The sequence below is a fragment of the Acomys minous genome (assembly GCF_964271855.1).
Source record: "Acomys minous genome assembly, chromosome: 13".
Classification (NCBI taxonomy): domain Eukaryota; kingdom Metazoa; phylum Chordata; class Mammalia; order Rodentia; family Muridae; genus Acomys; species Acomys minous.
This window is the reverse complement of record NC_140495.1, coordinates 13746585-13771007: the sequence shown is the minus strand read 5'-3', so window position 1 is coordinate 13771007 and position 24423 is coordinate 13746585. Positions and strand designations below refer to the sequence as shown.

Sequence of the window (24423 nt, the reverse complement as noted above, 5' to 3'; positions counted from 1 at the left end):
AGGTCAAAACCAAGTAGAAAACATGTCTACCCGACACAGCCAAGAAAGAGTCCTTCCCATTACTTAACTCGTACCTAGTGGAACCCAGTGACCTAGGGAATTGCTTTTAATTCTTTCAGGCAGTACCAGCATGGATTGGGAGCATCAGTAAGGCCAGAAAGACAGCAGGTCAGAAATTACTGGTAGGGCTCTGTATATTAAATTTCACTTGAACTACAGCCAGAATATACATGCTAAATATAACAGGCTGATTGCCTGCAACAGTACAATATTTGTATTTTAAAGGAGGCATTTAAAAAAAAAAAAGGCTCAGAAGTTAAGAGCACTTACTGCTCTTCCAGAGGTCCTGAGTTCAATTCCCAGCAATCACATGGTGGCTCACAACCATCCATCTATAATGTCATCTGATGCCCTCTTCTGACCTGAAGGCGTACATGCAGGCAGAACGCTGTATACATACTAATAAATAAATCTAAAAAATTTGATTTAACGGTTACAAGTTTTCTTGAAGAAAACAAAAAAATGAGGGCCCAGAAAGATCTGACTTAGTAGATAAAGGCACTTTCTGACAACTTGAGTTCAGTCCCTGGCATTCACATGGTGGAAGGAGAGAACCAAGCGCCAGATCATCCTCTGACCTCCACAGGCACATAGTGGCTTGTGTGAGCTTGTGCACCCGTACCACCACCCCTGTGCACATCAAAAATAAAAGTCATAAGTTACTTTTAACAACCACTTCATTTATTTATGGGAGTGAGGTGTTAACATGGCAAGTATGTGCCATGCCGTAGATGTGGTAATCAGACCACTGGAAGGACTTCATTCTCCCCTCCAGCATGTGGTTCCTGGGGATTGTATTCAGTTTGTCAGGCTTGAGACCATGTGATTTCATCTGTTAATCCATTTTGCCAGCCCTAAAATGTTTTTAATAAATCTCAAGGAGTGGGGTACTGGTGGTGCACGCCTTTAATCCCAGCACTCAGGAGGCAGGGGTAGGTGAATCACTGTGAATTCAAGGCCAGCCTGGTCTACAAAGTGAGTCCAGGTAAGCCAAGGCTATACAGAGAAACCCTATTTACCACCACCACCCCCAATCTCAAGGATAAAATAGAATTATTATTGCTTTTGTTTGTTTATTTGGTTTGGTTTTTCAAGACAGGGTTTCTCTGTGTAACCTTGGCTGTCCTGGACTTGCTTTGTAGACCAGGATGGCCTTTGAACTCACAGAGATCCACCTGCCTCTGCCTCTGGAGTGCTGGGATTAAAAGTGCACGCCACCACCTGACTTAGAAGTTGTTATTTTATTTTCATTATTTTATTAAAAGATAGATTTATTTATTTATTTATTTATTTATTTATTTATTTATTGTGTATACAGGCCAGAAGAGGGCACCAGATCTCATTATAGATGGTTGTGAGCCACCATGTGGTTGCTGGGAATTGAACTTAGGACCTTTGGAAGAGCAGGCAGTGCTCTTAACCTCTGAGCCATCTCTCCAGCCTCCTATTATTTTTTATTATTTTTTTATTTTTTACAGGTTAAGACTTTATGTTTTAAAGATTTTATGTATTTTATGCAATAAGTGCTCTATCTCCATGTATATCTGCACACCTTGAAGGGGGCATCAGGGCGCATTATAGATAGTTGTAAAGCCACTATGTTGCTGCTGGGAGTTGAACTCAGGATCTCTGGAAGAGCAAATAGTGTTCGTAACCACTGAGCCATCTCTCTAGCTCCTAGAAGTTATTTTTTTAAAATGGGCAAATGTTAGTTGTAGATGTTATTTTAAAACACACACACACACACAACAAAAGTAAGGCCTTCAAGTGCAGGAAAGCTAATGCTACACAGAGAAACCCTGTCTTGAAAAATCAATATATATAACCATATGTCAGCATTGTGGCATATACCCCTGCATTCGTGGAGGCAAAGGCAGGCGGATCGCTGTGAGTGTGAGGCCAGCCTGGTCTACAAAGCAAGTCCAGGACAGCCAAGGCTACACAGAGAAACCCTGTCTCAGAAAAAACAACAGGGTAGGGGGTGTTTGAATCAGAGCTGTGGATATAGGTCAGTGGTAGAGCACTTGCCCTGAGTCCTGTCCTTAGGGGGATCAGTGAGTTTGGCAAATGAGTAGAAATTATTCTTTTCAATCATTTGAATAATAGCAAAAAACAGTGATTCTCAGGACAAGGTACATTAATGAAAACCCTGAGTTGTCACCTTTCAGAGTCACTGGAGGTGGAGGAGGATGCAAGACTCAATGGCTGTTGAAAGAAATCATGATCAGGTGTACCAAATTTGTCAAAAGATGGTGGCATAAAGACTGAAGAAAGTACCTGGTGGGTGTGGCACAGGCCTTTACTCCCAGCACCTGGCAGGCAGGCAGAGCTATATGAGTTCAAGGCCAACCCGGTTTACAGAGCGAGTCTAGGACAGCCAGGGCTACATAAAGAAACCCTGTCTCTAAAAAAGCAATCCCCTCAAATAAAAAATAAAAACAGGTTCAAGAAATTGAGCAAATTCTAAGTGTGAAAAATGCCCAGGCATCTCATAACTAAATTTCTGTTTTCAAATTAACTTGAACTTTCACAAGGAGATAGTAATTTTGAAACCAGCAGAGAGGGACTGTGCATCCTCTCTCAGAGAAGGAATGGCTGTTTTTCTGACAGAAGCTAGAGGACATTTACAGTAGCAGGGTGTTTTCTCAGGGCTGTGAACAGGAAATAGACCTAAGACACATTTTATGCCTGTGTGTTTGTGTGTGTGCAGGCACATGACACATTTGTGTGAAGGTCTGAGAACAGTCTTAGGGAACACCATCCCTTCCTTTGAAACAGGGTGTCTCAGTGCCCTGATGCTCACCATTTTCTAGACTGCCTGGCCCAGCACTGGGGTTACAAGCAGGCATTTTCTGGTGGAGTCTAAGGTTCAGACATTCCATTTCTCTGCTTTACCTACTGAGCTATCTCTCCAGCCCCCTAGCATGTTTGTTTGTTTTGGTTTTGTTTTGAGACAGGGTTTCTGTAGCCCTGGCTGTCCTGGACTCGCTTTGTAGAGCAGGCTGGCTTAGAACTCACAGAGATCCAATTGTCTCCCAAGTACTGGGATTAAAGGTGTGGGCCACCACTGCCTGGCTGTGTTTTGTTTTTATTGCCCCTAGCACATTTAATTGTAAAATTGGGGCTAGAGGCTCAGAATATAGCCCAGCAGTAGTGTGTTTGCCTGGATGTGTAAGTCATGAGTTCCACTGCAGAAAGTCAAGGATCTTAAGTGGGACTAGAAGCTTATTGGTTTACTATAAATAGCTAAACTTGGATGGCAGCACTTAGAGCAACTATTGAGAAGCCGTACCAAGCAGTGAAATTCAGAATGTTAATTTAGAAATTCTAAAACACTTTTTGCCTTTTCTTTAAGATTTATTTCGGAGACTGGAGCGATGGCTCAGCAGTTGAGCACTGGCTGTACTTCCAAAGCCACATGGTGGCTCACAGCCTTCTGAGATCTGGTGCACGCACTAGAAGAGGGCGTCAGATCACTTCACAGATGGTTGTGCGCCACCACTGTGGTCGCTGGGAATTGAACTCAGCACCCCTAGAAGATCAGACAGTGCCTTTTACCATTGAGCCATCTCGTTAGGCCCCAAAATGTATTTATTACATGGGCGTTTGTACCTGCATTTCTGTGTATTGCGTGCAGTGCATAGATCCCATAGATCTGTCTGCGGCAATGTGGGTTCTGGAAGAGAAGTCAGTGCTCTTCGCCTTTGGTATCTCTCCAGTCCTTATAGATTTTGAAGCCCAGGCTGGCTTCAAACTTACTATATACCTAAACTCTGGCTGCTCCTACCTCCCCCAGGACTGCACTTATGGACCTGTGCTACTGTCCTAGCTTACCTTTTCCTATTTTAAAAGACAGTCATTTTTGTGGCCTATTTGCATATTATTTTGATGCATTGTTTTTGTGGATTGCTAACCTTACAAAAGTTACTGATAACTTGGGCCTGGGTGTAGTGGCACAGGCCTATAATCACAGCATTCTGGAGATTGAGGAAAGAGGAATAAGAAGTTCAAGATCAGCGTCTGTTTTATGAGAGTCAGTCTTCAAAAAAAATAAGCCACTGGTGGTGTAGCTCAGTTGGTAGCATGTTCACCAAGCATCTCCACAGCCTAGATATGCTCTGCATAAATTTGGTGTAACAGTACAATTCCGTAATTCCAGCACTCAGGAGGTAAAGATGGGGGAATCAGAAGTCATCCTCATATGTGTTGTGATTTCCAAGCCAATCCTGGCTGCATGATATCCTAGGAGTTACTTATATAATTTCTTTGTGTTGGAGATGAGGCTCAAATGTTTTATTTTGTTTAGCAATTGCCTTTTGGATTTTATGACTTTGTTTTTCTTAAGTTATACTTTTTGTGGTTCTGGATTTTATGCCAGTTGGAAAATCTCCACATTAGAACTGCGCATTTCATAGGCTCACGGTGCTTCTAGGCTTAGCTTCGTGACATCTGAAGCATCTTTTCTATGGAGAGCTGCTTTGCTAGCTTAGGCTGGTGACTTTATTGTCCATGGGTCTTTGCCTTGCTGGAAATCTAGGTCACTGTTAGAATTAGAGCAGCTTAATCTCACATCCTCTGTAAAGTGGTTCTTTACAGAGAAAGGAAGTAAGGGAGGTTATTGAACCATCTGGCTCTTGCCCCATCTCTCAGCAACCTTTATGCCAAGGGATAGACTATGGCAGAAAAGGTTTTCATCCCCTTTTTAATCAGGGAGTTGGTGTTTGGGTGACAGAAGCGCTTTGTTAGTATCAAGGGAAGGGAAACTGAACATTAAGAGCTGTTTTGTTTTTTGGTTTTTGGTTTTTGCACTGATCAGGGCAAATCCTTCTTTGAGTGCTTCAGCACAGGGACAAATGACCAGAGCTCCAAGAGCTGTTGTGCTCATAGGGAGAACGAAGCTGTCCATTCTCAGCAGCATAGCCCTTTGGGTTCTTCAGAATGGAGCAGCAGCCACGGATCTCTCAATGAGGCCTTCTTTGCTTAAAATGGCTGTAAAGCACATTTGCTTAGGATAATTCCTGTTGACTGTCCACCCTTTAGGAGTTGCCAGGCAAGAAGGGAAGGCTGCTGTGGACGTGGCTGGAAATGACATCACTACCCCACCAAACAAGGAGCTACCACCAAGCCCAGAAAAGAAAGCGAAGGTAGGTGCAAGAGTGAATGGTGCCTATCCTTTTCTGTAATTAAAAAACAAAACAAAACAAAACAAAAAACCTTCTGCTATTATTGCTTGAATCATGAATGCAATGTCTTTTTTCTGAGCTGTCTTCTCTTCCTTTAAATGTAAATGCTCTTAGAAAATATATTCCCACTTTCTCATATGGCCTGTCCCAAATATTAAAATCTTCTCCCTGTGCACTTCCCTAGTATATCCGTGTAAAATGTTCAGTAGATATTTGTTTTCTGTGTTGGAGATTGAATCTAGGGCCTTGTACATGGCTTTTTCACTAAGTCACTAAGTGACTAAGTTCACGATAGTCAATTTATAAATCACTTACCTTTCCCTTGCTAACAACAAAAAGTAATTATAGACTTATTCTGAAATCTGTTCATGAAAAGGAAATAAAGGTTTTTCAGATAGATCATAGCTTCAGAAATTTCCCCTGTACTTGGTAAACACATGGGTGCCACAGTTTAGGGTTATTCAGTCTTGTCAAGACTTAGCTAAGAAAGTAGGGTGTGGTGCCTAGACCTGTAATCTCAACAGTTTGGGAGCCTGAGGCTAGACTATCCTGAGTTGAGTGCCAGCTTGGGTAGCAGAGCAAGATAGGATTTTTTTTAAAGCTCATAATGCTTTAATCACTTGATGATGGCTTTATTTATAGAATTCTTACAGCCACCTAAAGTTAATTAAAATTGTTTAGGAACCTAATATGTAGCACTATGATTAAGAAGACATTTCCACAGACCTGGGGATGTAGTTCTGTAGTTTAGTAGTTCAGTTTGACCTTGGGTCAAACTAAGAATAAAGAAAATTATAGTTTCTTAAACTTCATTTTGAGTTTGGCTCAGTGGTGCACACCTGTAATGCCAGGAGGCAGAGTCGGAGGCAGGCGAATCTCTGTGAGTTCAAGGCTAGCCTGGTCTACAAAGTTAGTCTAGGACAGCCAAGGCTACCTAGAGAAACCCTGTCCTGGGGGGTGTGGGGGTGTGGAGAAGGTCTTGTTAGATAGACTCCAGTGTTACCTCTCAACGTATTTGGGCTACCAAACTCTAGAGGCCTTATCACACCTGCCTCTTTCCTCCACTGCCCCACTTCATTTTGGTATCTATCACTTTACAATTTACTGAGCTCAGAAGAAAGAAATGCTAATTTTCAGTTGCATCAATCCTCATTGTTTATAATTTTATTTTGAATTGTGCAATTTATACTTTTTTATTTGTTTTTATTTTTGTCTGTGTGTTTGATGTTCTTTAAAAATTAAAAATTAAAAATTAAACAACTATCAACCTAAAGCCTTTGGCCACCACTCAACCTGCAAAGACTTCAACATCGAAAGCCAAAACACAGCCCACTTCTCTCCCTAAGCAGCCAGCTCCCACCACCTCTGGTGGGTTGAATAAAAAACCCATGAGCCTTGCTTCAGGCTCAGTGCCAGCTGCCCCACACAAACGCCCTGCTGCTGCCACTGCTACTGCCAGGCCTTCCACCCTACCTGCAAGAGACGTGAAACCAAAGGTAAGTAGCCAGCCATATACTGCGCCAGGAAGATCCCCTCTCTGAGTTTCAGGTCCATAGACAGGCTCTTTTGGCTGCAGATGATGAGCTGGTGGAATTGGGAAAGGATAGGGGAAGGGCAGTGGGTGCTTTGAAAGTCAGGGTGGGCGCCTCTTGGTGCTACTCTAACGCTTGGGAACCTTTGATTCTTTTTACCTTTGTCCGCCCTGGTCAGAAGCATTGTTGTGTCTGCTTCCAGTCTTCCTCCTTCCTAACTGCCCTTCCTCTTCACCTGTTTGTGTGCCTTACTTGCTTTCCTGTGCTCCACATACTAATCAGATATTGTTTGGGGTGGACCATACTTCTTACTTCCAATTCAGCTATTTGCCTTTCCTTTTAATCATCCTGCAGAATAAAGTTTTCCCCCTTACTTAGCTGCGTGCTGACTCTTCAAACTGAGCTCAGCAGGTTCTGGGATCACGTGACAGCTTACTTTGCACTAAGCTTTAGGCTTCTCACTAGGCTGCTTGTGAAGTTCATCTTCCTAGTACACACTTAATGCTGCACTTGTATTCAGGATTGCCCTCAGAGGAAGGGGGGGTGCAAGCTGTGGCTGCTGCCTTCCTTAGGTTCTTATTTTATTTGAGAGGGGCCTTTAACCTTGCCTGTTGGTATCTTTAAGTTCATGGTGAGAAATGTTTCCTATGATAAATGTGGTAGTGTTCTACTTGAATCTTGTAGAGTAAGCCTAGGGGTTGTGGTCTTAAATTGAAACCCTGGCTAAGAAGTAAGGCTTATCACAGACCAAAAACGATGTGTCTCAAAAGCCTTCTTTCTGAGCCGTACCCAACAGTTGGCGCCTGTTTTGAACAGCGCTCCTGGCTGCGGGGAGGAAGAGAGCTAGTGTCTAGTGAAGCCTCACTCTGATAATAAAAATGAAGTGTATTTTTAACCATCCATAATATAAATATTGCTATCTTTTTTTTTTTTTTTAACTCTGTAAGCTTAAGCTCAGTCAAATTGCCTTCCTAAATAAAGTCCATGACAATAACAGAGGCAGGATTTGAGCCTAGGTCTTAACTCCATTTCTGAAGTTTGGGCCCCTACAGCACTGTTTATATGAGTGTTCTGCCTGCAGGCCAGAAGAGGGCATTAGATCACATTACAGATGGTTGTGAGCCACCATGTGGGTGCTGGGAATTGAACTCAGGTCCTCTGGAAGAGCAGACAGTGCTCTTAACCACTAAGCCATCTCTCCAGGATGATAAGCATATATTTCATCAAGCCCAGCATGCAGGAGGCTGAGGCAGGAGGATTATAGGTTCAAGGCTAGTTTGAGCTATATGGTATGAAGGAGTGGCCAGCATTGTAAATGTCCTTGTTGCTTTTACTTTAGAGAAAGACAAAAACATTTTAAAAGAGTGGTTCACTGAAGTCTTACTCAGCTATTTCTGCCCTTAAAGTAGTAGGTATATAAAGCAAATAGAGTTAGGAAACCTGTTTGGAAAGGGCAGTGGGGACCAACTATGGCTGAAGGGGCTATCTGTCCCAACAAATTTGTGATGTCTGATAGGTGTCACCGTCTTTAGTGATTTTTCTCTCTCTCTCTCCATCCCCCCTCTGGTATTTTGAGACAGGGTTTTTCTCTGTGTATCAGAGCCCTGGCCTCAAACTCACAGAGATCCACCTGCCTCTGCTTTCTGTGTGCTGAGATTAAAGGTGTGCACCACCATGCCCAGCTGATGGATGCACCTTAAACAAGGTCTAGAGAGATGGCTCCAGGGTTAAAAGTACTTGTTATTCTTCCAGAGGACCCAAGTTTGGTTCATAGCATCCACATTGGGCCTCTACAGTCACATGCATATTCATGGCAGACAGGGGGGGGGGGAGGGAGGGAGGAGAGGAAAGGAGAGAAGAGAGAGGAGGGAGAGACAGAAATTTGAGCTGGTGAGATGGCAACCCTGGATTCAGTTCCCAGCACCCGTGCAGTGGCTCAGAGCCATCTGTAACTCTAGTTTCAGCAGATCTGAAGCGCTCTTTGACCTCTTCTGATTTCCATGTACACCAAGCATGCATATGGTACATACACATATGTCCAGGTATACATATAAAATATATAAATCTTGGGCTAGAGAGATGGCTCAGCGATTAAGGGACTGGTTGCTCTTCAAGAGGACTTGAGTTTAATTTCCAGCACCTATATGACAATGGGAGTCTGTGACTCCCGTTCCAGTAGAGCCAGTGCCCTCACACAGGCACTCATGCAGGCCAGGCAAAACACCAATGCACATAAAAATAATAGTAAAACTTCAGAGCAAACTGAAAAGAGTGCGCATTCCTGATTCGGATCTTGAGATTTTGCATGAGCAGAGAGATGTGATTTGATAGGATATGCTAGGAGACAACCCGAAATTCTTCCTTGTTGTTGCTTTTGTTTTTTCAGACAAAGTTTCTCTGTGTAGCCCTGGCTGTCCTGGATCTCACTGTGTAGACCAGGCTGTTTTTGTTTTTCCCCAACTCTAAATTTCTAACATTACTGTAACTGACCCTCATTGAACAGTGTTCCGTGCCTGGTGTTTGGTCAGGTCTGCCCCTTCTTGTCACCTCTTTGCTGTCAATCTTCTCGCCCTCCAAGTCCCTAATAGCTGGGCTGTAACAATGCTGTGTTCTGATGATCTTCTTTATTCAGATAGAGAAATGTGGGTCCAGTGATCTTCCCAAGAACACACTTGGGTTCAGGCTCAGCGGCAGCTCAGGCTCTGACTCTGATTTCTACTCAGCTTTAGGAGTGCTGTCCTGTCCCACTAGGCTGGGTAGATGTTACCCAAAAGAATGGCTAACGTTTAGCCTCTGTTTCATATGCTTATTAAGTCTTAGTCAAATATTTGCAATGGATCTTAAATAAAAATAGGTTGTGATGCAATGCGCCCCGTGGGGTTGTCATTCCCACTGGAGTGATGTAGATTGACCCCATTTCCTAACCTCAAAGCACAGGATTCCCTACCTGGCCAGTTGCACTTCAGGACTTTCTTGTTTTGTTTTTGGGTGTTTTGTTTGGTTTTGTTTGTGTTCTCACTATTTGGACAAGTCTGCTCTGGAACTCACCATGTAGCTAATGCTTGCCTCAAACTCATAACTCATAAGCAATCCTTTTGCCTCAGTGTTCCAAGTGTGCTGACTACACCACCAGCAGCTAACACCTTCCCCAAGTTATCTGGAGTCCCAATCTTAGAACCATATATTTTCTGTCAGGCACCGAGGAGTCTGTAGTGTCTCCTATTTGGGGAGCATGCTCATAAAACTCTCTGGGGCCATCACTGACCTGCAATTCTTACTCTCACTTTTCCATTTCTAGCCAATTACAGAGGCTAAGATTTCTGAAAAGCGAACCTCGCCATCCAAGCCTGCATCTGCCCCAGCCCTCAGAGCTGGACCTAAAACCACTCCAACCCTCTCAAAAGCCACATCTCCCTCAACTCTTGTTTCCACTGGGCCGAGCAGTAGAAGTCCTGCCACACCCCTGCCGAAGAGGCCCAGCGGTGAGTATTGCAAAATCTTTCCTTCCCATGGGAGCCAGTGGGAAGAGAATAGGGTTTTCCCTTTCCTTCTGGTTGTAGCACCAACAGTGTAGTGACAGTCCTCAGTTTTCAATACCTTGCGTAGTGACAGGCAGGCAGGCCCTGGCCTTAACATGCCTTCATCTCTTAAGTAAGCTTAGCAGCTGTGTGCATTCAGGAAAATGTTGAACAAAGATGACTCTTGTGAATTCTCAGATGAGTTAGTTCCTCCTTAGTGACTCCAGAGATCCTATCACCTTGTTTTTGTACATCCAGCTCCATGGTAAAACACTTCTGGTGTGTGGAAGGCTCTGTGTTCACTCTCTACCATGCAAAGAAAGAGGCAGGCAATTTAATTCTATAGGTATCTTTAGTAAGCTGCTTCTCTGGCCGTGTATGCGTGCGTCATCGTTAGGGTGCAGTGCTGGCCATGTGTGCTGTGCACAGTCTTCATGTGGGCAGTTGATCTTGTACTGTGTCCCGGAACCAAGCACAGCTACTGGCTCAACATGCTCATTCTGTAATGGTCAGATGAACGGTGAATCTTAGCATATCTCTTATTAAATATGCTAATTTTTTGTGCAGCCACTAAAACTGAGGGAAAACCTGCTGATGTCAAAAGGATGACTGCTAAGTCTGCACCAGGTAATGGCAAATACAACTGACCTGCAGCCTAGTGAGCCTTCCCCAGCTCAGGCCCCTCGCTGAACTCCTGCTACTTCTCATTTCTCTGCAGCTGACCTGAGTCGGTCAAAGACCACCTCTACCAGTTCTGTTAAGAGAACCACCACTCCCACTGGGGCAGCACCCCCTGCAGGGATGCCTTCCACTCGAGTCAAGCCCACAGCTGCACCTTCCAGGCCTTCTGTGGCTCTTTCTGTGGACAAGAAGCCCACTTCGGCTAAATCTAGCAGCTCTGCTCCCAGGACGAGCCGCCTGGCCACTACTGCTTCTGCCCCTGACCTGAAGAGTGTCCGCTCCAAGGTCGGCTCTACAGAAAACATGAAGCATCAGCCTGGAGGAGGCCGGGTGAGTCTCGGAGCCTCGGGTCTTAGCATGCTGCCTTCTGATGCTTCTCTGCCTCATCCAGCCACCAAAAGTGGTTGCTAGGACATTGTATTCAGCACCAGGGAATTCCAGTCTGGGCTCTTGGCACTGGGATATCAAGGAAGGCCTGGACTGAGCTCTGTTTTTTCTCTTCCCATAAGGAGCTTCTCTTCAGCATTGTGGGATTTAGGCTTATATTTCTCTTTGTTATAAGAGTTTTAGAAAGCTGGGCGTGTGGCCTTGCTCGTGATATGAGCACTCAGGAGACAGTCCATCAGAATCGCTATGGCTGGCCACAGGGTTAGGAAGCACGGAGAGGCAGGTTCAGAAACTATGAGGGAAAGAGGCACTGGATATGAACCCAGTTATTTTTGGTTCTTATTGGACACATTTATTTCTCCATCCCATGATGTGGGAGGAGCCTGTCCAAATGAGAACTGGGGTGCCCTCTGGTGTCCAAGAGGAGCTGTGCTGTGAAATGAACCACATAGTCTGGCTTCTTCCTTCACACCCTAGGCCAGAGGTGGTGACACAGCTTTAATTCCAGAAGAGGGAGGCAGAGGCAGGAGGATCTCTTGAGTTTGAGGCCAACTTGGTCTATGTAACAAATTTCATGACTACACAGGGAGACTGTGTCTTATTTGGGGGGTGGCGGGGGTGGGAAACAACAACAACAACAAAGAATGCTCTGGCCAACAAGATAATCGGGGATAGAAGGACTTAGCACCACCTGTCACAAAAATGACAGTCCACAGAGACTGTTATGAAGGGAGAAAACTGACTCCTACCAGTTCTTTTCTGATCTCCACACGTGCTGTAGCATAAGTGTGCCTATGCATACTTTTACATACACAATAACTTTCTTAAAAAGAACATTTTGGTTGCAGGGATCACAGATACATGCGTTGTGTTAGCAGCTCTCTTGGTGGAAATATTGGTACCAAAGTTCAGCTGAGACGCTTCATCCCTGGAGCAGTTAGTCTCCCCTACGTCCTCTCCCAGCACATGAACTACTCTGACAGCACCAGAGTAGGGTACTTATGTCCAAAGCTGTTGGTTAAGAACTGGAGAGGTGGCTCAGAGGTTAAGAGCGCTGGCAAAGAACCCAGGCTTAGTTCCCAGAATCCTCATCTGTGGCTCACAACCATTTGTATGTAACTCTACTTCTCGTCTCTGTGGGCACCAGGCGTGCACATGTTATGTCTATACAAAGCACTCAGACACATAAGATTTTTAAAAAACATTTTAAAGAAATTGAATAGGCACAAAAATGGGGCAGAGTAATGGTTCACGTGGAAGACATTGACAACAGGCTGGGATCATTCCAGGATAAGGGCCTCAGTTTTGGTAAACAGTGATGGCTGTGGTACAACCAGCCCAGTGTCTGGGATGAGCCACAAATGACCTTTGTCCCCATCTTTGCTCTTCTTAGTTTTTCATGCTACAAAAATTTGAGGTTATAAATAACGGGCTAGTGATTAGGTTATTGTTTATTGTAGTATACCTGGCAAATGTCCTGCTTACCATCATTGGTGACTGTAACCATGTGCTTGGGCAGAGCAGAGCAGGGCATTAGTCAAGAAGGTGCTGCTATTTACAATGATAGTCTCTCACAGGCTCACAAAGAAACCACTGATTTGATCTTCTTAGCCTTTGAACTGTTTCTCTATAAATGCATGGTCTCTTCTTTGTTTCAGCTCTGGCCTATGGGTCCTCTTCCTGTGCCCCTTGCTCAGGCATCTCTGTGGAGCTAGCCTAGGAGTGTTTTGTCCTAGGGGCAAGGGTGACCTGCTTCTTTTCTGCCTGGCATCCTGGCCTTGCTTTTTCTTCTCCCACCTTTTTCCTTCCATGGCATCTGGGCTCTCATCTTGGTTTGAAACTTGCCCCTTCCCCCTTTATCTCCATCCAGGCCAAAGTAGAGAAAAAAACAGAGGCAGCTGCCACAGCTGGAAAGCCTGAACCTAATGCAGTCACTAAAGCAGCCGGCTCCATTGCGAGTACACAGAAACTGCCTGCGGGGAAAGTGAGTTTTATTTAGGTTTACCTCTCTGAGGTAAAATGGGAACATCATTCTTCTAGCCTGAGTCATTTTCCCTTCTAGTCTACTTTGTTCCTGTTCTTAACTAGTTCCTGCTCCTTCCTGTGTTCCTTCCTCTAGTTAATGACTCAGCTATCAGACAGTTGTTTTTTTTATATCAACCCTGAAAGCTAACCAAGTTGTGAGCTCATACCCCAGCTTGCTGAAGGGAGCTTGAAAACTGTCAGTCACTTCCTTGACATTTGAAACTCATCTAGTATGCATACAAATCCATCACAGGCGGTTCTTGCTCAGAAGGCAGGGCCGTGGCAGTACGCAGAGCCCCGCCACCCTGTCTGACCATCAAGCTGCTTCGGGGTATGGAGACAGATACACCTGGCTGGCTGGCTAACAGTGATCTCCTGCTAAAGGCATGAATAGAACCTGGCAAAGCGTCTGGGTGAGCTCTGTGTTCTGTAGGTGGCACAGCAAGTTTCATGTGAGGAGGGAGGGAAGGAAGGGCCTCTTTCTCTCTCCCTGAGAGCTAAGGAAGGACTCTGTAGGCTCCTGAGCTCCCGGGCTACAGCGTTGCAGAGCAGCCTGGCGGTGTCCTCCCGACTGGTTCATCACTGTAGCACCGTTCTGGTCTTTCTCTTTGTACATGCAGCTCACAGGCACAGGATAGAGGGTTCAAAGAATTGTTAAAACAGATAAACTGGCAATAATCCTAGCAGTGCTACAGGTGAGACAGGAGGATTAGGAGTATGGGGCCTGCTTGGGGGTACATAGCAAGTACCAGGGCGCCCTTGTCTACATAGTGAGACTCTATTTCAAGCAAACAAGCAAAAAAAAAACCAAAAAGGACGTCGAGCTTCATCGTTAGTGTTTCTGAAACAGGTGGGTGAGGTGTGCGAGCTGCTGAGGCCGTGGCCTCTGCACCCCCTGGTGTCAGGTTCAGGGTAATGTGAGCATTTGCCTTTTTATATGAGCAGTGTGTCTTCCTTCCTGTTGTTATCAGATCTGTGCAGTTGGCCAGCTGCCCAAACAATCTGTAGAGCAGCCTTTGTCTCTGGGAGGGAGTCTGGCTGCAGCAGTGCCAGGCCCCAGATGGGAACTGGTCAGAACATCAGTATCCTTGCTAGAGAAAGCTAGAGGCCTGTGTCCAGCTTTCCCAGAAAGGTCTTGACAAGAAAGAGGGGCCATATTTGGGTGGGCTTCAGGGACCTGTTGCTCTTTGAGTCTTAGAAACTATAGCTCAGCCCCAGAAGCAGTGAAGACAGCCACGTGGCCCTGTGCAGCATGCTTCTGTCTTGTGTTGTTTGCTCACTCCCTTTCTTGTTTTCACATTCCTTTCCTGTGTTTTTCAACCCCTTTTCTAATGAAAATGGGGACAGAAGTTTAAGGACACTCTTTGTTGTTGGCTGTAGTGGCCATATGTGGACTCACTGCCTGCTTCGTGTCAGTTCTAACTAGCCCCCTCCCTTTGTGTTGCCCCCCCCCTTTCTCTTTCTGTTTTCTAACACTCCAGGTCCAGATAGTCTCCAAAAAAGTGAGCTACAGCCATATTCAATCCAAGTGTGGTTCCAAGGACAATATTAAGCATGTCCCTGGAGGTGGCAATGTAAGTATAAGCTCTGGCCAGTTGGTATATGAGGCACAGTCCCTGTGGGTTCATGGGGACAGAGGGTGTGGGGATGGGGGGGGGCAGAGGGCTATGGGAAGAGGACACAAAGAACCTTCCCCAATGTGACAGGATCACAGTGGCCTGGGTTGGGCCCTTGCCAGTAAGCAATCCTGGGAACTGGAAGCCCATATGTATTTTTGTGGGTGTCCTAATGATCCCCTAAGACACAGCTACTGATACCCAGTGGTCTCACCTCACCACCATGTATGAGAAGCTTTGGGTTTTTCTCTAGCTCCCATTTGCTTGGGATGCACAGACTTGACTGTGTGCCTTCGCAGCCCCTGAGCAAATCCCTGCCCTGAGAATGGTACCCTCCCAAGGCCTGTGCTTGACACTTTGACATTGTAAATTGCTGTTAACCAACATTTCACCCTCCCACTCCTGCTTCTATCTATATTCTCCCTTTGTGTTCTCTTTTTTTTCTACTCTCCTTCCTTCTGTCTTCGCCTATCTTCCCTTTTGTCTATTCTGTCTGAACATCTTCCTCATTATCATACTTGTGTTCTGTGTTAGCTCTTTCTGTGTGCTGGGGATGTTGATGATTACAGCTCACAGGGAGATTCTGGTCTAGGGAAAATAGCACCAGAGGTCATCCTCATCGAGTGGGTGTTTCCTACTTGTTGCTGTGACAGTGCCTAGGCAGGTAGGAGTCTGCAGAGCTGAACCATGGACATGCTTCTGGGCCACCCACAAACACCCCCTGATCTCACCTGCCTAATCCTAGTAACTCTTCTTTTTGGCCTCTTGGTCTGGGTAGAAATGTGAATGAAGGGCTGGAGAGATGGCTCAGAGGTTAAGAGCACTGGGCTGAGTTCAATTCCCAGCAACCTCATGGTGACTCACAACCATCTGTAATGAGATCTGGTGCCCTCTTTCTGGCCTCTAGTGTACATGCCACCAGAATATGTATAAATAATAATTTTAAGAAAGAAGAATGTGAAAAAGGTATTCTAAGGGAATTGGGTTATTTCTGTGTGTGACAAATTTTTGTTTTGGTTTTTTGAGTATATATCTTTTTTTTTTCTTCTTCTTCTTCTTTTTCGAGACAGGGTTTTTCTGTATAGCCTTGGCTCTCCTAAACTAACTTTGTAGACCAAATTGGCCTCGAACTCACAGTGATCCTCCTGCCTCTGCCTCCCAAGTGCTGAGATTAAAGGCGTGCACCGCCCAGCTTGAGTATATATCTTAAAGAGCTTGCCTAGCATTCATGTGGCCATATGTTCAAACCCCAGCATGGCATAAACCAGGTGTGATGACACCTACCTGTGAGTCTAGTGCTGGGTGTGAGAGTGGAGGATACAGCCGAGTCCTCAGTCTGTGAGCCTGTCTCACAGAGAAGAACAAGAGGAGAAGTAATAAGTGTCATGGTTCTGTGTAGTGTGTGCAGAGTCTACTGGGATCTTTCAATGCTGACTGCTTATTTTCAACCAAGATTTTTTTTTTTTTAAAGGTTGAACACAGATTTTAGGAGACTATTTTGAAATTAGAAAATTGCCTGGTAGTATTTTCAGGTTCAAAGGTGAGAGCACACAGCATGTGGACACAGCAGGCATGGAAGTAATGTTGTTCCTTCTGAAACTTCTGTCAGCCCCTCCATCGTGCTACCACAGTAAACATTCTGTTTACTCAGGGGAGACAGAGACAGGCAGATCTCTGAGTTCAAAGTTAGTCCAGGAAAGCCAGGGCTACAAGAGAAACCCTGTCTCAAAAAAGAAAGGAAAGAAAGCAAAGAAAAAAAAATAGCAAGCTCAAGCAATAAAGAGAAAAGGCACTTGCTACACAGAGCCACAAGTGTGTGGGCCAGGTCTTGTATCCCCAGTACCCACATAAACAAGCCAGGCAGCATTAGCATCCCACCTACAGTCCCAGCACTGTGGAGTTGGAGATAAGAGATGGCCAGGACAAGCTGGTGGTTGAGACTAGCCTAGTCCATGAGCTCTAGGTTCATATCAGACCACGCTACAGTGAAAGTCGAGTGTGATAGTCTCCCAGAGCCACCCTCTGACACCCACTCACACACAGTGGAACCCACACATCAGCAAAACTGCAGTCACACATATACACCATGCTTATATACATATGTTCAGAAACAAGAAACAACCAGTAGGTTCCACCATGGAGTCCAAACCATATTACACACCCACACCCACACACATAACATTTACTGTTGGGATGTTATGCTGTCGGCAGGAGCTAGTTTGTGCTCCTCAAATGCTTCCAAGCTGCATATCCAAAGAGCATTGGAGAGGAAAGGAAGTGTTTCCTTGTTTCAGCTGCTTCTTTCTGTAACTGGTCCCAACTTAGACTTTTATGGCAGTTTGGACTCTGTTTCACCCTTGTAAGGTGGAGATTAAGTGCTCAGACCTGTGGGTGGCTCACTTCAGCAGCATGTAGGATGTCACAGATCAGCCACAGCCTGGGGGCTGCATAGGTGGAGCAGGAGAGAGTAGCTGCCTGTGGCTGGTTGTATCCTGAGGTGTTCCTTCAAGAGAGAGGAGTCTCATGTGGCACACTCCTTTAATCCCAGCACTTGAGTTACAGATACCGCCACCTCCAGCCAAAGAGACCCTGCTAAGCGAGCGGACTGAGAATACTTTGAAATACAATGGATGGGTATATATGTTAGTACTGGCTACCTAGGGTCTGTTTCCTTTAATCATAAGGTCCTTTTGTGCTCTACAAATAACTCTCCTTTGTTTTAAGCTACTGTGTTTTGTTTTGTTTTTCTTTTTGGGAATTTTGTTGTTGTTGTTGAATAAACTACATGTTCTGTTGGCATGGGACTCATGTCATAATACATGTGTAGAGGTCAGAAGACAGCCTTGATCAAGCTCCTCCACCTTGTTTGAGACAGTGTTTTGTGTCCCAGACAGATTGGGGAGCTCCTGGGGATTCTCTTATCTCTGTCTCCTTTTTGTTGTGTGAGTTTTGATAATTCAGGTGTTGTGCTATGAATCTGTGGTTTGGGTTTTTTTGTTTTGTTTTTCGAGACAGGGTTTCTCTTGTAGCCCTGGCTGTCCTTGACTTGCTTTGTAGACCAGGCTGGCTTCGAACTCACAGATACCCTCTTGCCTCTGTCTTTTGAGTGCTGGGATTAAAGGTGTGTGCCACCACACCCAGCATGAATCTATTTATGTGGTAGCTGAAGATTTCTTTTTCTTTTTCTTCTGTTTGTTGATACATGGTTTCTCTGTTGTAGCCCTGGTTGTCCTGGACTCTATTTGTAGATCAGGCTGGCATGGAACTCACAGAGATCTTCCTGTTTCTGCCACCCAACCGCTGGGATTACAGGCATGTGTCACTACACCCAGCTGGTGTCTGAAGGTTTGAACTAGCTTCTCACATTGTATGGCAAGCACTTTTACCCATAGAGCTATCTTTCTAGACCATAGAACAGAATGTTAATTTGGCTGTTTGTAGCCTCTGTTTTCACTTAGTTTAATTTAGTTTTGCTTTGGTTTGGTTTTGGTTTTTCTCTGTGTCAAACTCAGAGATCTGCCTGTCTCTGCCTCTTGAGTGCTGGGATTAAAGGTGTGCGCCATCACTGCCCTGCCAGTTTTCTTTAAATTGGTTTAAGTTTACATTTTACTCCCACAGCTCGGCATGACTTTCACAGGTAGTAATAGCTCACTCCTTCGGGCAGCAGTCGTGTTTGTACCATCATGAGGCTGCCGCCATCCCTTGAGCTTTGGCTTGAATGTGTCTGTTAATCAGACCTTCCCCTCACTAGCTTTTCTTTGATGGAGGCATAGTTAGGAGATAGTGGATGGGAGGCCTCAAGGGTAGCTCACATGCTAGGAACGAGTCCCAGCCCCAGACTGACAGAGTAGCCTCCTTAGTTTCCCAGGGTGAGCTCAGGAACAGAGAGTCACCTCTGCTTCAGTGTATTGGTGGGCTAGTCCATGAGCAGCCAGAGTTGTAGCTGGGGACATGCACTCGCCGAGGTTTCCGGAACTAAGTGAGCCCTGAAGCAGGACAGGTGTCTTAGACCAGGTGTTCAAGACCAGTCTACTTGAGTGTGAGGTCTGTGTTTCAAAGAAGAAGAAGAAAAATGACAAACAATAAAGCCTTGGGTGTCCTGGAATTCATAGAGATACAGCTGCCTCTGCCTCCTGGAGTCCTGGGGTTAAAGGCGTGTGGCACAATAGCCTGCATGCTTCATATGATCAGACTGCTGGGTGAAGGCTCTAGGGCCGCACGGGTCTGTGCCTGGGGCTCTCCTGACTGCTTGAAAGGCGAGTAGTTAGGGTTTGTGGTAAAGTGTGTATCTTCCATGGCTAGAAAGCACGTTTACAAATTAATCTGAAAAATCAATTCAGCCCCCATGTATGGTACTTGTAGTAATCTCAGTATCTGGAGGCTAAGGCCCAAATAAAGGTGAACAAAGCAAAGTATATGTTGCTAACTGAGCATACTGCTGTTTTATTGTACTACTTGTTTGTATAAAATGTACCAAGTGGGGCTAGGGATAGCTCAGTGGTATTCTCCCACAGTACTCACAACTGCATGCAACTCTAGTTTCAGGAGATCTGACTCCTAAGAGGTACACAGACATTACATGCCTGCACAATACTCAAACACTACCAATAAAAATACAGCCGGGCAGTGGCGCGCACCTTTAATCCCAGCACTTGGAGGCGGATTGCTGTGAGGCCAGCCTGGTCTACAAAGCGAGTACAGTATAGTTAAGACAGGAACCCTGTCTCGAAAAACAAAAACAAATGAAGAAGAAGAAGAGGAGGAGGAGGAGGAAGAAAAGAAAGAAGGAAAAAGGAAAACCAAAAATACATCTTTTTTCTTTTTCGTCGGATACATGGTTTCTCTGTGTAACATCCCTGGCTGTCCTGGACTGCCGTTGTAGACCAGGCTGGCCTCAACCCAGAGAGATCTGTCTGCCTCCGCTGGGATTAAAGGCATGTGCCACCATGCCTAACTGCAAAATACCTTTTTTTTTTCTTTTTTTTTTTTTAATTTAGTTTTTAGAGGCAGGGTTTCTCTGTGCAGCCTTGGCTGTCCTGGACTCGTTGTGTAGACCAGGCTGGCCTTGAACTCACAGTGATCCACCTGCCTCTGCCTCCCCAGTGCTGGGATTAAAGGTGGGCAACACTACCCCCCCTCAAAATAAATCTTTTTAACATAAAATTTTCTACAGTTTAAATTGATAACTTTATTCTACATTTAAAAAATAATTACTTTGCAAAGATAGGAAATAACCTAAGTGCTAACTAGTAACCATGGGGTTGAGGATGTGTGCAGCATAGTACAGATGATTTTGTGGCCCTTTTGTGCACTGTTTTGCTGGTAGACTATTATATCATGAAGCTCATAGGAATATGAAGCCCACAGAATCTGAAGCCATACAAATGGCTGGGGAACGTGCATGGAAAAGTACTGGAAGGAAATTCAGTAAGTGCTAGTGTGAGTTTCTGGGCAAGGAGTTGATAGGTCAGGTGTTGAGGTGTGCCCTGCATAGTGGAGCAGCTCTGGAAGGTGGAGAGGAAGACTGGGGGTGGGGTGGGGCCAGGGGCAAAGAGGAGACCACCGGAGATCATGGGCTTTTAAGCACTTTAGGAGGTGGTCTGTATCGCGAACAGACCTAAGAAGTGGGTAACCAAGGGAACTGGTGAAGGTGGGGTGGGCTCATCTGCCCCCTGTGCCTTCTCTTTGAGTGCATTTGCTTTCTGTTCTTAGGTTCAGATTCAGAACAAGAAAGTGGACATATCCAAGGTCTCCTCTAAGTGTGGGTCCAAAGCTAATATCAAGCACAAGCCTGGTGAGTGTTTCTGCCTGTGGCTGAGACTCCCTTCCAGGGTCATCTGGGTGGCTTCCATCTGAGAAGTTTTCATGACATCGAAACTCGGAGCTGGTTCTGGAGAGGTGGTGGTGACACAGCACTTACGGCGCTTGCTACATGAAGTCCCAACTTTGGATCCTTGGAAGTCTGACATTTAACCTCAGGCTTGCACACACATGTGAACACATACACATGCACATATACATGCATTCATACACTCCACACACATGAAAAAGAAGGAAAACTCTCACCTGCATGCCTGGTAGAAACAGCACAGCTTGCCTGGGATAGCAGCTGGATGCTGCTTTTCTGTTGGAGGATGAACACTTTGTTAAGGCCATTTTCACAGCTGTCCCGTGGGGATACTCACGCCCTGTCCCCAGGCAGTCTTGTGTCCTATGGTGCCTGGCACTGTTGACCTGGGCCAGCCTCCCACTAGCATCCCAGGAGCTAGTGCTGATGGAGTGGTGCTTCAGAGCCAGGAGCAAAGGAAGCCCAAAGCAGAGGCGCCTCAACGCCACCTTTGACAGGAGAAGGCAGGGCCTTTGGAATGCTCTCTGACTTCTGAGGATCTGGCAGCAGTGCCGGTGGCATTCTGTCTGGCGGCATCACTGATGGTGTCCTACAGAGGCTTCTGAGAAGAGTCTCAGCACTTGGCTTGACTCATGCCCTGGTTCCTGGTCCATAGCAGACAAGGGGTTGTGAGGTCTTGCTCTAGAGCTGGCAGACCACTGCCAGAGCTGATGTTTCATGAGATCAACTGCCCAGGCCAGTTAAGGTTGAAGGCACAGAAAATTCCTTTCAGCAGAATCCAGGCTAGGTTGTTTTACTTTCTTGGTTTTGTTGTTGTTTTCTGCCTCTGCATTTCATGGAGTGCTGGGATTACAGCGCCCAGTCTGGTTTGTTTGTTTGAGGCAGTGTCTCGCAGTGTAGCTCAGGCTGACGGGGATAGTTTCGACCTTGTAGCAGCCCTCCTACTTACCCTCCTAAGTATTGGGATTGTGAGAACCAATTTAGAGTGTGCTCTTTATGAAGGACCAGACGCTGTGGTCCTTGACTTATTATTTATTCTACTCCCCTTTTATCTGGAAGATTGAGATAGCTCTTACCCTAATGGCACTAAGTGAGTTGAAAGATTGGTTTCGACAGAACTTGCTCTACACTGGGAAAGAACCTGGTGAGTTTGTCCGAAACCTTTGGAGGTGTGGGCTGAGTACAGATGCAAAGGCACAGACGGGTCAGAGAGCCTTTCCTGCCTAGTCCACCCTTCCCCTTGAGGCCCAGTCTGGTGTGCAGGCATCCTTCACTTTTACCCCAGATGGAGAGCACAGACTCTGCCAGCTTTCTCAGCTCATACTTCTGGGCCTGCTCACTGTATTTCACTATTCCTTCTTTTCACTCTGTGGCTCAGACAGGCAGCATCTACAGCCTGTCCCTGTCATTTACAAAACATCACCTTGAGCAACTAAAGAGTTGTGAGGCTGATAGGGCACTAATGGGAATCAGTGAGACCTGGAGAGTCGGAAGCCAGCGTGAGGCTGGGCCTGCAGTGGCTTGAGAGCAGCCTTCCCTTGGGACCTTCTGCCTCTGCCTCTCTTGTCCTCATAACCATGCATGAGCAGGCTCAGACTCCTGTCTAGGCTCCTGACTTTTGCCTATAGGTGTGCTCTGCCACCCTCGGTGACCTGTTCTTTTGTTGTTCCAGGTGGAGGAGATGTCAAGATTGAAAGTCAGAAGCTGAACTTCAAGGAGAAGGCCCAGGCCAAAGTGGGGTCCCTCGATAACGTGGGCCACCTGCCTGCGGGAGGTGCCGTGAAGGTAGTGAGTGAGCCACTAGTGCATAGCGAGAGTGGTGTGGCCACCTTGCAATTGTAAAGGAACTTGGCAGGCCTGTCACCGCCCCTCAGTTTCTCCAGGAGTCACATGTTCAGTCATGCCATTGCTGTCTCCATTATACCATTGGTCCAGGGGGAGGCAGAGGAGGTGAAGAGCCTGAGTTCCCAAGAGCTGTGGCCTGCCTCATTGGGCCCCATCCTAGCTGTTTTCTGAGGGAATGTGGCCTGGGGCACAAATGACAAGGCAAGCAAATAGTTCCCTGACTATCATTGTAACTGTGGGAGACAGGGGGCTACTGGTGATTCCCAGACTCTGGAAAAAGCATGAGAGCAGAGACAGACTTCTTCCATATCTGAAACGAGCTGGGCCTCTCTCCTCTTTCCTCCTACTCCTTTCCTCTCACCTCTTTCCACAGTGCTGTGAGACCTTTTGTGTGCCAAGATTCCGTCTATCCTTCATTCTGTGTCATGGCCGGGGAGGGATCCCATGTGGGTTGCAGCGTACAGGCTCGCACACACGAGGCTGCTGCTGCTGCTGCTCAGGGAAAATGAGCAGGGAGCAGGGAGCAGGCCTCATGGACGGAAGCTCCTTCCCTCTGCGCCTGCTCACTGAGTACTGGCCGTTCTGCAGCTGTCTTCTCTAGTCCGCTGGTTCCAGGCCTGGCTCCACTTCAGTGAACAGTTTGACCTCTGGGACTTAAGAGGGTGTCATCTCTCAGTCTGCTTAAGTGGGACATTACAGATTTGGCACTTTATTTATGGCCACACGTTTAAGTCATTGCAGCCTGAGGTTCGCACCCAGGCTTTCTGTGCCAAGTTTTGTATTACTTTGTTTTGTTTTGTTTCTCTCTCTCTTTACCCTGCTATATAGCCTTTGACTGTCTTCACTGTCCCCTGGTGGGCTTTCTGGGACATGTGTGGGTGAGCTCACTAAAAGCTCCCACTGTTGTGCTGCTTTATTCTTGACCCATGCTGCATATATCACAGTGTCCTCCTGTTGAGCTCCACAGGCCCCTGAAATGTTCGTGGGTCACACCTCTTTAAATAACTCTTCCGGCTTCCTCATAGACACTAGAATGATGCCCAGCATAAAAAATGCTCTACGGTGAAAGGCCTTACCACACAGCTGAGCAGGCGGAGTGCCTACTTAGTTACCCAGGGCCTCTCTAAGCACTGGGTGTGCCTGGCAGGGGGAACCCCTACTTTGCAGCCAGGCGTAAACCACTGATGTATATGTTCCTCAGGGTTACTGCTGTCTATTGTCACAGCCGTTTTTTCTTTGGTATCAACCTTGGTGAAATTCACGAAGTTCCATAAGGAAACTCCCAAGAGCCCATCACTCCAATCTTGAGAGTCAATGTTGGAAGAGAGGTAGACACCTGGTCTAGAGCTGCTGGTTCCCAGGGCTGTGTGGGGCAGGAAGGCTATATATGAAATCATCACCATCACCCCATCCCATTCCCTCCCCAACTGACCCTTCACTGTCTCCTTCACTGTTTCATTGTAGACTGAGGGCGGTGGCAGTGAGGCCCCTCCGTGTCCAGGCCCCCCCGCTGGGGAGGAGCCAGCCATCCCTGAGGCTGCGCCTGACGCTGGCGCCCCTACTTCAGCCAGTGGCCTCAGTGGCCACACCACCCTGTCAGGGGGTGGTGACCAAAGGGAGCCCCAGACCTTGGACAGCCAGATCCAGGAGACAAGTAAGTGGCTGGGCTTGGCCTAAGGGCCAGCCAGGGGCCCTGTCACTGGCTGAAAATTGAAACTCCTTTGTTTT

At 46.3% G+C, this 24423-nt stretch overlaps 1 protein-coding gene across 16 annotated transcripts in view; it reads left to right on the top strand.

The window, feature by feature from the left end:
• Positions 1–24423, top strand: part of MAP4 (microtubule associated protein 4) — a 131638-nt gene that overhangs the window by 104970 nt on the left and 2245 nt on the right. For 5 of the 16 annotated variants that reach the window (XM_084752533.1, XM_084752542.1, XM_084752535.1 and 2 more), the window contains 10 exons: positions 5101–5204; positions 6518–6739; positions 10074–10257; positions 10861–10920; positions 11012–11304; positions 13232–13345; positions 14868–14960; positions 20715–20796; positions 22523–22635; positions 24160–24349. In XM_084752533.1, the coding sequence (XP_084608659.1) occupies positions 5101–5204; positions 6518–6739; positions 10074–10257; positions 10861–10920; positions 11012–11304; positions 13232–13345; positions 14868–14960; positions 20715–20796; positions 22523–22635; positions 24160–24349 (1455 nt within the window). The remainder of the gene's footprint in view (positions 1–5100; positions 5205–6517; positions 6740–10073; positions 10258–10860; positions 10921–11011; positions 11305–13231; positions 13346–14867; positions 14961–20714; positions 20797–22522; positions 22636–24159; positions 24350–24423) is intronic. The other 11 variants (XM_084752544.1, XM_084752534.1, XM_084752536.1 and 8 more) reach the window with 7 other exon arrangements.